Source organism: Otolemur garnettii, unplaced genomic scaffold, assembly GCF_000181295.1.
Source record: "Otolemur garnettii isolate 467f Iridium unplaced genomic scaffold, OtoGar3 scaffold00050, whole genome shotgun sequence".
Taxonomy (NCBI): Eukaryota; Metazoa; Chordata; class Mammalia; order Primates; family Galagidae; genus Otolemur; species Otolemur garnettii.
Window position 1 is genome coordinate 5210499 of NW_003852445.1, and position 13052 is coordinate 5223550.

The 13052-nt window shown below is 36.5% G+C and overlaps 1 protein-coding gene across 1 annotated transcript in view; it reads left to right on the plus strand.

Annotated features, from left to right (window-relative positions):
• Positions 1-10416, plus strand: part of SPRED1 (sprouty related EVH1 domain containing 1) — a 114260-nt gene extending 103844 nt beyond the window's left edge. The window contains exons 6-7 of the mRNA XM_003791698.3: positions 6359-6460; positions 9490-10416. Coding sequence (XP_003791746.1) covers positions 6359-6460; positions 9490-10140 — 753 coding nt within the window. The 3' untranslated portion in view covers positions 10141-10416. The remainder of the gene's footprint in view (positions 1-6358; positions 6461-9489) is intronic.
• Positions 10417-13052: the final 2636 nt, after the last annotated feature.

Sequence of the window (13052 nt, forward strand, 5' to 3'; positions counted from 1 at the left end):
CAAAAAAAAAAAAAAAAGAATAAAAAAATCTTCTAGCAACATAGGGGAGCTTTTCTTCCAGCAACTTTGAACACAGCCATACCATAGGAAATACGTGGTTTGAAATAAGCTGGACACAGATTGTGAAAGGTTCTAGGATCCTTGTATCTTTATATTTCACTAAATCTGATCATTATATCATAACAGATGCCTACTATGTTCCTGAGTATTGTTTTCAGTGCTTTACTTATATATTTTGGTCCTCACAGCAACTACTATGATAAACAATCTCATTTTCATGATAGAAATTATCTGTAGCTTATGCATGTTTTCCAAATTTATTGTGAAGTTTTATAAGAAATAAAAAAGAATCACATTAAAATATTGATAGTGAAAGGAAAAATTACTTACAATAGTTTTACTTTGAGCAATATCATAGCAAGAATGAAAATGGAAAGTAATTTGTATACTTTATCCCAGAGTTTTGGAGATATCAGAATAACCTACTAAGAGTCATATTTGCTTGTAAACTTCCAGGCATCCTATAAGTAAAGCAGTTGAAGAAGCTGGAGGAACCCAATATAACACTTATAAACACAAAATATGTTCCAACATTTTGAATGGTAGGCAGAAAAACTCATCCCAGTGGAGATATGCATATCCTGAACTAAGTCACTCATTTATAATATCAAGCAGGGAAAGAAAACATGGTAAATATAGTACTAAGTTTTATAGACCAATATTTCTCAGCCCAAGCCCTGGCACTTTATTCAGCTGAAAGAATATAGGCTTCAAAGTTTCTTTTGATTTATTGGATATTGGAGAGTGGCAGAATTGAACCTTTCTCCCAAAATGACAATAGCAGCAGTGATGAGGTAAACAATATAGAAAGCAGAAAACAGTGCTAAATAACTGCACTGAAGGAAGTGAACATCTGGCAGATGGCTTTAGCATTGTGAATGTGGCCTCTGGTGCCCAGACTATTTGGGTCTGAATTCCAGATTCTTTACTTACTCACTAGGAGGCTGTGGACGAGTTACTCAATTTCCTTGTACCTTAGTGTTCTCATCTATAAATAGGAATATATCAGTATCTACCTCCTAAGGATGTTATGAAGATAAAATGATTAAATGAGTTACCCAGCACTAGGGGAAATGCTTTAGTAAATATTTAGCAGTAATACTCCTAATCCTTTATAATTGATATGTTTTCTTGTCTCCAAGATTGACTTGACTTATAAGAACAAGGGTTATATTGTATACGAATTTTCACAACTAGATGCTTAAACAGTTTTTGATGTTAAGGTAGACGGACTTCTCAATTTAGTAGGAATTAGAATAGAATGGTGTTTTCTCTTAAAGCTACAATAGATAATAGCTGTATATTTAGTAAATAAATGTTGGAGGAGTTTCTCAACATGAATAAAGCACACTTGGCCTTCAGCACACACTGTACTATTAGGATTGTATGCCAGTTACCATTTGCATGTGACCCAAAGGCCGTATGGGATGAATTTCCCATAGGACAGAGTCTGTCTCTTAGTTTATAGATCAGAAACCTTATTTTGTTAGGGTACTAAGACTAAAGTCATCTTTCAGAGATTCAAATAATCAATTTTAAGGAAACTATTTAAAAATCAGAACTTAAAATTTAAACCATCATGAAGACTGTAGTAGTAGTGGTAGCTTATTTAGTACATTTTTTACACAAAATAGATCTTTATGAGATATCACTAAAAACTAACTGGGTGAATGTAAATGCTCAACAGAGTAATATATACTTACAATGTTAATTGCATTCAACTGGGTTAGCATGATGGATTTTTTTTCTATGACAGAAGAATGACTCTGCCAAAAGGATTAGTCTCCAGCCTTGCTGAACTACAAAGTGTCTTAACATTTTACTTTATAAACTAGCAACTTACCTTCCCAGTTTTGTTAATGCTGCCAGAAGACATAAGGCTTCTGAGTCAAAGACAAATAACTTTATTAGTAGTAGCATAATACGTAGCATAAAGTTCATGTTTATGTTGGTTCCCCTTGCCTCCCCCAAGTCTCATGGGGGTGATGCCCAGGAATATGTTGTACACTCAGTGGTTCCGCATCACAACGTTGAAATTCTGTACTTAGGAAGGCCAAAACTTTTATAATGGACAGTAAGCCTGCTTGACTTTTGCTGTGAGAGGAAACATTGTCTTTGTTATACTGGGCACTAAACAAGCTTATTCTCACAGAAGAGAACTTACACTTTTCAAGGATTTCTCTACAAACATCCTTGAAAAGAAAAAATCTGAAACAAAAGACAATGCCTATGTTTATAGATCTGCAGAAATGAGACATCCATAGAGAATTGTCACTTAAATGCTTCCTTAGATTTTTCCTTCTACTAATGCTTGATAGCAATGCCTCCATGCTCAGTTTAAATCCTTTGGAGGGACAGGAGGAGGTACAGTGTTTCAGAATTCTAATACATTCAGTGAGATTTTAGTTCAATCTCATAGGCCTGAAGGCCATTATAGCTCTTATTCTCAATTTCTCTTACTTCCAGGTTTCTAGGGAGCATTCCACTATAGACAAATAAGCATGTATCAGTGAGCTCATGATCAAACATTTGTGACATATTTAATACATAGAAAAGAATACTCACATATGCACTGCAACTTGAGAAACCACCGAACAAAAGGTACACCCCCCAATCTCTTCTCTTGCTTTCATTGTAGAGGTGACCATTACCTTGAATTTTACTTATTTAGCATTGTAATGCTTTTTCTGATAGTTTATTACTTATTTCTTTTTCTTTTGCCAGTGAATATTTCTGTTGTCTTTAGATTTTTCTCATTATTAGGGATACTGCCAGTATAAACTTTCTTGTCCTCAGTTATTCACATACACGAGTTTCTTTAAGGTGTGTAAGAGTAGGCTTCTGATGTTAATGTGCTACAAAAGGCTCTTGTATGAATTAAACAAATAGGATTGATGTCTACTATATGACCAAGGGATATGCATTGAAAATTTAAAAACTATAGAAGTAATTGTGATTATTTCTTTACAAATTGATTTTAACTGTGTGCTCTTATATTAAAAAAAATTTTTTTTTGGTTACTGTGTTACTTCTCTGTGTGTTCTGGGTACAGATCTTTTTTGAGTTTTATTTGTAGCCAGTATCTCCTACTTTGTGATTGTTCTTTACTCTCTTTATGATATCCCGGTGAGCAGACATTCTAAATTGTATTGCAGTTGAATTTAACATTCTTTTCCTTATGCTGTTCTTACACATTCCTCTCTAACCTTATCTCAAATATTTTATCTCCACTTTGCTCTGAAAGTTTTAAAGATTTGTCTTAAATCTACACTAAACTAATTTCTGTGGTAAAGATCACAGAAATCTTTGGGTCATTTTGGGTCATTTTTCGGCTGTGTCGTTTTTGGCTTATCAAGTTTGATGAAAAATTATTTTGTGTTTGATATTTGAACTGTACTGAATTTATTAGTTTAAGAGATAATTTAGTCTTACTCATGAATATACCCGTCTATTTAGCCCTTTTTCTGTATTTCTCAATAAAACTTCATATTTTCTTTGTGAAAGGATATGATACATGTTTCATAGGATTATTACTTTGTACCATTTTGCATTGTCATAAATGAAGTCCTTTTAAAATTTCATTTGTGACCAATGTTAGAGAAATAGCTTTTAAACTGATAAATTCTTGTAAATATGAAAGCAATAGCATCAAATTTCCAAGATGTTAAGAAGCAGTGATTAATTTGACTGTATCTTGTAACATCTGTATTTAATAACAGGGAAAAGGTCAACACTGTGTATTTGTCTTTTTGCTTAGGCATTATGTGAGAAAACTAATATTTATAGACTTTGTTGACTCAGGTAGTTTTTCGAAGTGTACATGTGTTTATGTGGTGTGTGTCTTTTTTTCTGAGACAGTAAAATTAAGATAATAAGTGAAAAAGTGGGCATTTTTACTCTTTTTTTTTTTTTTTTGAGACAGAGCCTCAAGCTGTCCCCCTGGGTAGAGTGCCGTGGCATTACAGCTCACAGCAACCTCCAACTCCTGGGCTCAAGCGAGTCTCCTGCCTCCGCCTCCCAAGTAGCCGGGACTACAGGCGCCCGCCACAACGCCCAGCTATTTTTTGGTTGCAGCCGTCATTGTTGTTTGGCGGGTCCGGGCTGGGGATTCGAACCCGCCACCTTAGGTGTACGTGGCTGGCGCCTTAGCCGGTTGAGCTATAGGTGCCGAGCCGGCATTTTTACTCTTTAAAATAGATCTCTGGGTAGACATATTTCATATGTAACTTGATGTTATTGTATCCTGTCAGGAAAAAAATTTTATCTCTCTACTTCTTTTCCATAATTCTATTCTGGGTTTTGTTTTTTTTTAACTTGAGTAAATATTTAGCTCTCATTTTGTATTTACTTGAAGTCCCATTTCAGACCTTTTAATCCATAGGGATTGATTCTCCTATCAATTTCTGAATTATTCTGTTCTACCTACAAAAGTATCCATAATGTATTGATAAATGCAAAAAATAAGAGACAGTATAAAGTATACCCCCCCCCTTTTTTTTTGAGACAGAGCCTCAAGCTATCCCCCTGGGTAGAGTGCTGTGGCATCACAGCTCATAGCAACCTCCAGCTCCTGGGCTCAAGCAAGTCTCCTGCCTCAGCCTCCCAAGTAGCTGGGACCACAGGCACCCGCCACAACACCCGGCTATTTTTTGGTTGCAGCCGTCGTCGTTATTTGACAGGCCCGGGCTGGATTTGAACCCGCCACCTTAGGTGTATATGGCTGGCGCCTTAGCCACTTGAGCCACAGGTGCCAAACCAAGTATCCCATTTTAAAGATCCACAGCTTGGGGCCAGGTGCGGTGGCTCACACCTGTAATCCTAGCACTCCAGGAGGCCAAGGCAGGTAGATTGCCTGAGTTCATGGTTGGAGACCAGCCTGAGCCAGAGTGAGACCTTGTCTCTAAAAATAGCCAGGCCTTGTGGCAGGTGTCTGCAGTCTCAATCGTTTGAGCCCAAGATTGTGACACCACAGCTCTCTACCAAGGGTGACAAAGTAAAACTGTATCTCAAAAAATAAAAAAAAAAAAAAGAAATGGGAGTCTCACTCTATCACCCAGGTTAGAGTGTAGGGGTATGATCATAGCTTATGGTAACCTCAGACAGGATGAAGTGATCATCTGGCCTCAGCCTGTCAAGTATAGGTGCATGTTATCATGCCTGGCTCATTACTTAATATTTTGTCAAAAGGGTATCTCCTATGTTGCCCATGATGGTTACAAACTCCTAGCCTCAAGCATTTCTCCCACCTCATCTTGTGAAAGCCTGGAGCCTACGGACACATGGCACCACACCAGGCTAATTTTTTGTAGAGACAGGGTCTCTTCTTTTTTGCTAAGGCTGGTCTTGAACTCCTGACTTAAAGCAGTCATGCCTTGGCCTCCCAGAGTGCTAGGATTACAGGGGTAAGCCACCACACCCAGCCTGAAATTTTTTAATGATAGTTAATTTGCAGGACTGGGACTTAAGTTCCAAGATGGAAGAGTTTACTATGTGTACTTTTGTACAGTTTGAGAATTTTGCCATGTACATACATTTTTTTGTACAGGATGGTAGTTTTATTGTAGTTGTAACATTGTACATGTGTTTGAAGTTTTTCATTATAAAAACTACACCAATAAATTTTAATTATAACCTGCCTTTGAAATTAGTTTCACAGTTTAAAAAAGCTAATAAATGTATCACCAAATGTCTATGATTTTTTAAAATTGAGATATAATTCACATACCATAAAAGGGTTATATAATTCATTGGTTTTTAGTATATACACAAGTTGTGCAACTATCCCCAGTATGGAAACATTTCCAAAACATTATTCTCAACGCCCCTCCCCCCCCCCCAAAACACATACCAGTTAGCAGTCATTGCTCCTACTCCTCTGTCCCCCAGCCCCTGTCAACTACTATAATGACATGTATAAGCATTTTATTATTATTTTTTTAATTTTCAGATTAATATAAGGGTACATATAATTAGGTTACATTGTTTGCATCTGTTTGGTAAAGTCCAAGTTGTATTTGGGCCCTTTACCCAGGTATTTTATTTCTTGTTGTGTGGTTGAGTTATATTCTACCCTGTGGCTTTTTCTACATTCATTAGTTGATAGATATTTGGGTTGTTTTTACTTTTTTTGGCTATACACCACTTAATTTAAGTGTGTAAGAAAAAAGCTGGATTTTTTTAAGGAGGAAGGGGTGATTCAATGCTTTTTATCAAAACCATTTTGTAAAACTTCATTAATAAGAGGTTATGAAGTTTTGAACAAATGTCCACTAAAAGAAAGAAAATGTTTGTATTTTAGATAACATTTGGTCAACCAGGCCTAGATATTCAGAGCAGAAGTATGGAATATGTACAGCGGCAAATGTCCAAGGAATGTGGAAGCCTCAAGTCCCAAAATAGGGTGAGTAATGTAAGTTTATTTTCTGATATGTATATTATTAATTGGCATATAACTAATTAGTATGTAGGGGAAATTTTTCAGTCCTTCTAATGCTCCATGTATTTTAATTATACTAGAAAATTTTTCATTGACAGATTTTTCTAAAAATGCATATAAATCAGGTGGTGCCTGTGGCTCAATGGATAGGGCACTGGCCCCATATTTCAAGGGTGGTGGGTTCAAACCCAGCCCCAGCCAAACTGCAACAGAAAAATAGCTGGGCATTGTGGCGGGTGCCTGTAGTCCCAGCTACTCGGGAGACTAAAGCAAGAAAATCACCTAAGCCCGGAATTGGAGGTGCTGTGAGCTATGACGCTACAGCACTCTACTGAGGGCAATAAAGTGAGGCTCTGTCTCTACAAAAAAAAAAGAAAAATGCTTATAAACCCCACTTCTGAAACTCCATCCAAACTTCTCATTTCAATCTGAGGGATGGCACAGCTTTGTCAGCACATAGAAACCAAAGAAAATATATAATATATTGTTGCTTTAAAGGACTGCATCCATCATTCTGCCTTTAGCCCAGACCCAGAATGTTTTTATACCCAATTTCAAATGTTCAGGGGTTTGGGGCATAGGAAGAAGTTTGTCCCCAATTTGGGTGCTTACTTAAAGACTAGTCGCTATGTCTGATGACTGGAACTAGGAGATACCAATATGTCTACTAGCGCCCACCTTTATGGTAATGGAAAGTTGAAAGATTGGGGGGAGGGGGAAGGGAAGTGAGAGGTAGGTCACTTTTCAGAAACTTTCTGTATAGCCAAATCTGTATTAATTTGCTAGGGCCACCATAATACCACAGATTGGATGGCTAGAACAGATTTATTTTCCTTACAGTCTGGAGGCTGGAAGTTCAAGATCCAAGGTATTGGCTGATTTGGTTTCTTCCAGGGCCTCTCTCCTTGGCATGCAGAGGCCACCTTCTCACTGAGTCTTCTTCACATTGTCTTTCCTTTGCATGTACTTCCTGATGTCTCTCTGTGTCCACATTTCTTCCTTTAAGGACACAAGTTATACTGGATTTAAGTCTACCCTAAGGGCCACATTTTAACTTAGTTACCTCTGTTAAGGTCCTGTCTTCAAATACAGTCACTTTCTGAGGTGTTCTGGGAATTAGGGCCTCAACATATGAATATGAAGAGGACATGATTTAGCCCATAACATTCTGCCGTCTGGCCCCCACATTCCTGCCTTTTTCCCATGCAAAATATATTCACTCTTTTTTTTTCTTTTCTTTTTCTCTTTTTCTTCTTTTTCTTTTTCTTTTTCCTTTTTTTTTTTTTTTTTTTTTTTTTTGAGACAGACTCTTACTGTGTCACCCTAGGTAGAGTGCCATGGCATCACAGCTTACAGCAATTTCAAAGTCTTGGACTTAAGCAATTCTTTTGCCTCAGCCTCCCAAGTAGGTGTGACTGCAGGCGCCCACCACAACCCCTGACTATAATACATTCACTTTCATCCCAGCAGCCCCCAAGTCTTACCATATTCCATCATCAACTAAATCCCAAAACTCACCTAAATATCATCTCTCAAAATAAAGTGTGAGTGGGACTTGAGGTATGATTCAACTTAAAACAAAATTTCCTCTCTAGCTGTGAACCTCTGGGAGCAGACAAGTTATTGGTTACAAAATGCAGTGTTAGGAAAGGCATGCAAAAATGAGAAGTTGAAATGAAGAAAGGTGTCAAAGGGTCCTATGCAATTTTAAAACCTACCAAAGAAAATTCTGTTAGATTTTTTAAAGGCTTTCTAAAAGAGGTTAGGAGTTTTTAAGATTTTAGGATTACGAATAATTCTCTTTGACGTAATGCTGTAGCCCACTGAAATTGAAGAGTTGGTCCCACTCTTGGAATGGAGGAGAAAACAACTTGCCTTCAGGTCATTCTTCCCTTTTTCTGTAGAATAACATGGTTCATACCACATAGCTCTCTGGGCCCATCCTGTAGAACTAGAGAAGTCTGATGGCCTTCCTTCATTTTGTCCTACTCCTGACTCCTTCAGTCCAAGTGGCAGCATTTCACTTTATCCTACGATTATCCAGCTATACCCAAAACGTTCTCTCTAGAACATGCTTTCTCATTTTTTTGCAGCATTGGATATACTGAGAATTTTCCACATCTTCAAGTCGGTTTCCTTGTTGCTTAACAACATCTTCACTTTTTCTCTCTCTTACATTTACTGTAGGTAGCAAGAAAAAGTAGGTTCCACCTTCAGAACTTTACTTGGAAATCTCCGCTAAATGTCTGACCAAGTTCATCACTCACAATTTCTACCTTTCAAAAAACACTAGAATACAACTCTGTCAAGTTCTTTGGCTTAATAACAAGGGTCACCTTTTTTCAAGTGTCAATACATGTTCCTTATTTCTGTCTGAGACATAAGCACCTTTAGAGTCCATGTATCTACCAGCAGTCTCATCAAGGCTCTTTCTGGAGTGTTTCTCACAACACTCTCAGCCTCTACTCATTACCCAGTTCCTAAGCCACTTCCACATTTTTAGACATTTGTTACAGTGGTACCTCATTTCTTGGCAACAAAATCTATATTTTTCGAGGTTGTCCAGAGAAACAGAACCAATATCATGTATAGATAGATAAATAGGGTTTTATTTTAAGGAATTGGCTCTTGGTGATAGTTGAGGTACAAACCCCGAATCTGCAGTGTGGAGTGTCAGGCTGGAGACCTAGGAAAGAGTTGTAGTCTGAGTCCAAATGCAGCCTACCAGCAGATCTCCTTACTTGGGGAAGACCACTCTTACTCTACTAAGACCTTCACCTGATTGGATGATGTCCACTCATACCACAGAAGGTACTGTGCTTCACCCGTAATCCACCAATTAAAATGTCAAGCTCATGCAAAAAAACACATCACAGAAACATCCAAAATAATGTGTGAACAAATCTCTGGGCACTGTGGCCCAGCCCACCAATGTGACACATAAAATTAACCATTATAGTCTTTACTGCAATTTTCACTTCTTTCTCTTTTAGGTCCCTTTGAAATCAATCCGACATGTCAGCTTTCAAGATGAGGATGAGATTGTCAGAATAAACCCTCGAGATATCTTAATACGTCGTTATGCAGACTACAGACATCCTGACATGTGGAAGAATGAGTTGGAGAGAGATGATACTGACTCCAATATTCACTTTCCTAAGCCAGACAGTAAAAAATCAGACTATCTGTACTCTTGTGGGGATGAGACTAAGTTAAGTTCACTCAAAGACTCTGTGGTATTTAAGGCACAGCCTTCCTCATTAAAATTTAAGAAGTCAAAACGAAGAAAAGAGGATGGTGAACGTTCTCGCTGCGTGTACTGCCAGGAGCGGTTTAATCATGAAGAAAATGGCAGGGGAAAATGTCAGGATGCTCCAGACCCTATTAAAAGATGCATATATCAAGTTAGTTGCATGCTCTGTGCAGAGAGCATGTTGTATCATTGTATGTCAGACTCAGAGGGAGATTTTTCTGACCCCTGTTCATGTGACACTAGCGATGACAAGTTCTGCTTACGATGGTTAGCCCTGGTAGCTTTGTCTTTCATTGTACCATGTATGTGCTGCTACGTCCCTTTGAGAATGTGCCATCGCTGTGGTGAGGCGTGTGGTTGCTGTGGTGGGAAACATAAAGCTGCTGGATGAAGTGATCCAGTGCCAAGATGAGCTTAAAATCTTTGTTTCCAGGAATTAGTTAACTTGGATTTGGCAAGCAATATGGAATCTTGCCTGATATCATTGGGGCCACACGTGGAAGAAGCAGAATTCGTCAGTTCTTGGCATTTCACAAATGCTAGCCATGCCTAACTTTTCCCCTTGAGTGCATGGCGTGTTTTGTTACAGGTCGTAGTATTTGCAGAAGGAAACGGTTTATGGTTATTGGCTATAAAAAGTCAGCATAAAATATCCAACTAAAAGGGATTAATTTTTGACATTTTTGTATATTTATGCATTAGGTGATGGGACTTTTAAAGGTTTGAATTTATTAGGACATGAAAATAAAAGTGCACTAGGGGACAGTTGATTTCAATCTAAGAAAAGTTAACACTTGGGAATTATAAGTAAAACAAGTGCAACTAAATCATTTATTAGTTGTTTTTTGGAAGCAGTTTTATGTATAAATAACAAATGTTTATATTTAACTAAATGTAAGGTACGAATTATTACATATTAAACTTTTCTTCCCCTTCCTAGTTATGTATCTACTGTCACATTCCATATATTTTGAATATTTAACTCATCTAGTTAACGTTTTTATTCCATGTGAATGATTTGATATTTTCATCCTCATTTCTCTTTGGCTACAATTTATATTGAGTTATATCTGTACATTCTGGTAATCTAAAATCCTTAAAAAATATTCTAATAGCCTTGAGTGACCAACTTTTTTTAAAGCACAGTTGTAATTGTCTAATGTTCTGATGGGAACGTAACACTTATTTTTATATAAAAAGAGACTGAGTAAACATAGAAAAAAAGTGAGGTTTTTTTTTTTAGTTGTTTTGTTTTTTTGTGGTATTCCACCAGCAAGTTGTTTTCTTTCAGCGTTTCCTCCTTTAAAAAATAATACTGCATTTACAAATGTTTTACAAGGCAAAAAGTGTAACTGGATAGTTATTATAAAAGTTTCTTCATGAGATCTCCATTTATCATTCTGCTAAACCAGAATATGTTCAGCTGTGTTACTAATTTTTTAGCTTAATCCTCAGTGTTTATTACTTATATAACAATGATAACTTCTCAGTTGCATTTTATTTTTATTTAAACTGGCCAAAAGCAAAATTATGTTATGTTAAAATGTGTGCTAAACTATCCCAGGAAAGTATTTAATCCAACATTGTGAATGAAATATCTTGTACATATAAATTTATTTCTTTTGCAGAGCATTATATTACTGGATGTTTGACAAAGTAGTTGAGTAAATGTTCCAACAAACTGTTCAAATATCTTGAGGTCACATTTTTTTAAGTGTTACGTTAAAACTCTAACCAAGGAAAGGGTTCTTTAAGAACATTCCCTCAGAGGGATAAAGTTGAGAAGTGTGCCTTTTTTTTTTTCAATGGCTTGAAGTTGAAGTTTCACAGGTGATAAAAATTAAAATCACACTACCATTTGAAGCTCATTTTCTATGCAGGTTTTTAAATGTCATTTATGTATCATTCTTTTTATATATCACACTTAAGCTTGTGTTACCTTTCTTCTTTTGCCCCAGATCAAACTGAACAATGTATATAACACTGTCTGTCTGTAAAATACTTTTTTTTTAAAGAAAACATTTATATTTATATGACAGCTCGAACTGACAACATTGTGTATATAGGTCATCTTGAAGTATTATTTCACATTGAAAAGAAGAAAAATATATTGATAACTATAGACGTTATGAAGAGGAGGGCATTTCTAGTTTTGTACTAAAAATCAATTGGATGAACTAAATCCAAAACATGACGCTGTAGCAGCAATTTGAAGTCTTATTTTTACTGTTTGTATATTTGAATGCTGCTACACCAGATGATCTTCGTCCCTAAGTTTTCAGCTAAACTTGGTTTCCTAGAATAGACTGTTAACTTTCAAAATTACTTTCTATTGGTGAAATGGAAATATTGGTTTCCTTGTGAATGAATTTTCATATTTGTAAGTGCTGAGTTTATAATTCAGGTTTGAGCAAGGTGTGAATAACTGAAGAAAATAACTTGCTGGCTATATAGGAAAATGCTGTGGAAGTGAACTGTGTATATACTTCTGGGAAGAACAAATTTAATCATTTCTTCTGTTAAGCACTAATCAGTATAGTGCAACTCCTGGTTCTGTACTGTATTTTATATGCAACATATATGCTTTAATATTTTAATGTTTGTGCATTAATATTTTCAATTTGTTTAACCACTTTGCTGCTAAGATTTTGCCGTCCCATTCCCATTTTTTCCTTTACAATTTTAAACAAGTTTCTTCATTAAAAACTATGGTGATGAAATGGTTTTATTTCACCTTGGATCTTTATAGTTAAAACACCCACTTTCCAACTCAGTCTAGAAGACTAACTAATGATATGCTGTTTTCTGAATCCCTGTGTGGAAATTTTCTCTTGAATGAATTAGAATTCCTATGTGAAAATAAATTGGTAGTTTAAATCTCTGATTTTTAAACGTGTATAGGTACATTCAGAAACATTTTCTCTTTACAGATTGGGGGCTGCCTGCCACTTGGCTCCTCCAAAACTTTTGTTTTTAATTCTAGTATAAGCAAATGGCTCAACAAAACTGCTTAAGTAATAGTAAATGTTGAAGGTGAAATCTTCTAGATAGCATAACAAAAGAAACTTTGGTCTGATGAGCTTGTTTTGTTCAGAGTTGATAATTATTCAGTGGTATTCTGGCTAAAAAAGGGGAATTACTTGGTTTCTGGAGAAATATGCGATGTGGAGCTTCAGCACCACCTACTGGATGATTTCCAGACCGGAGACCTGAGATGACAATAGAGAGCTGACAGAGATCTTCACTACCACCAACAGGCTCTTTGATTGGTGGCCACCTCCTACCAGGCAAACCAGGAGTGAG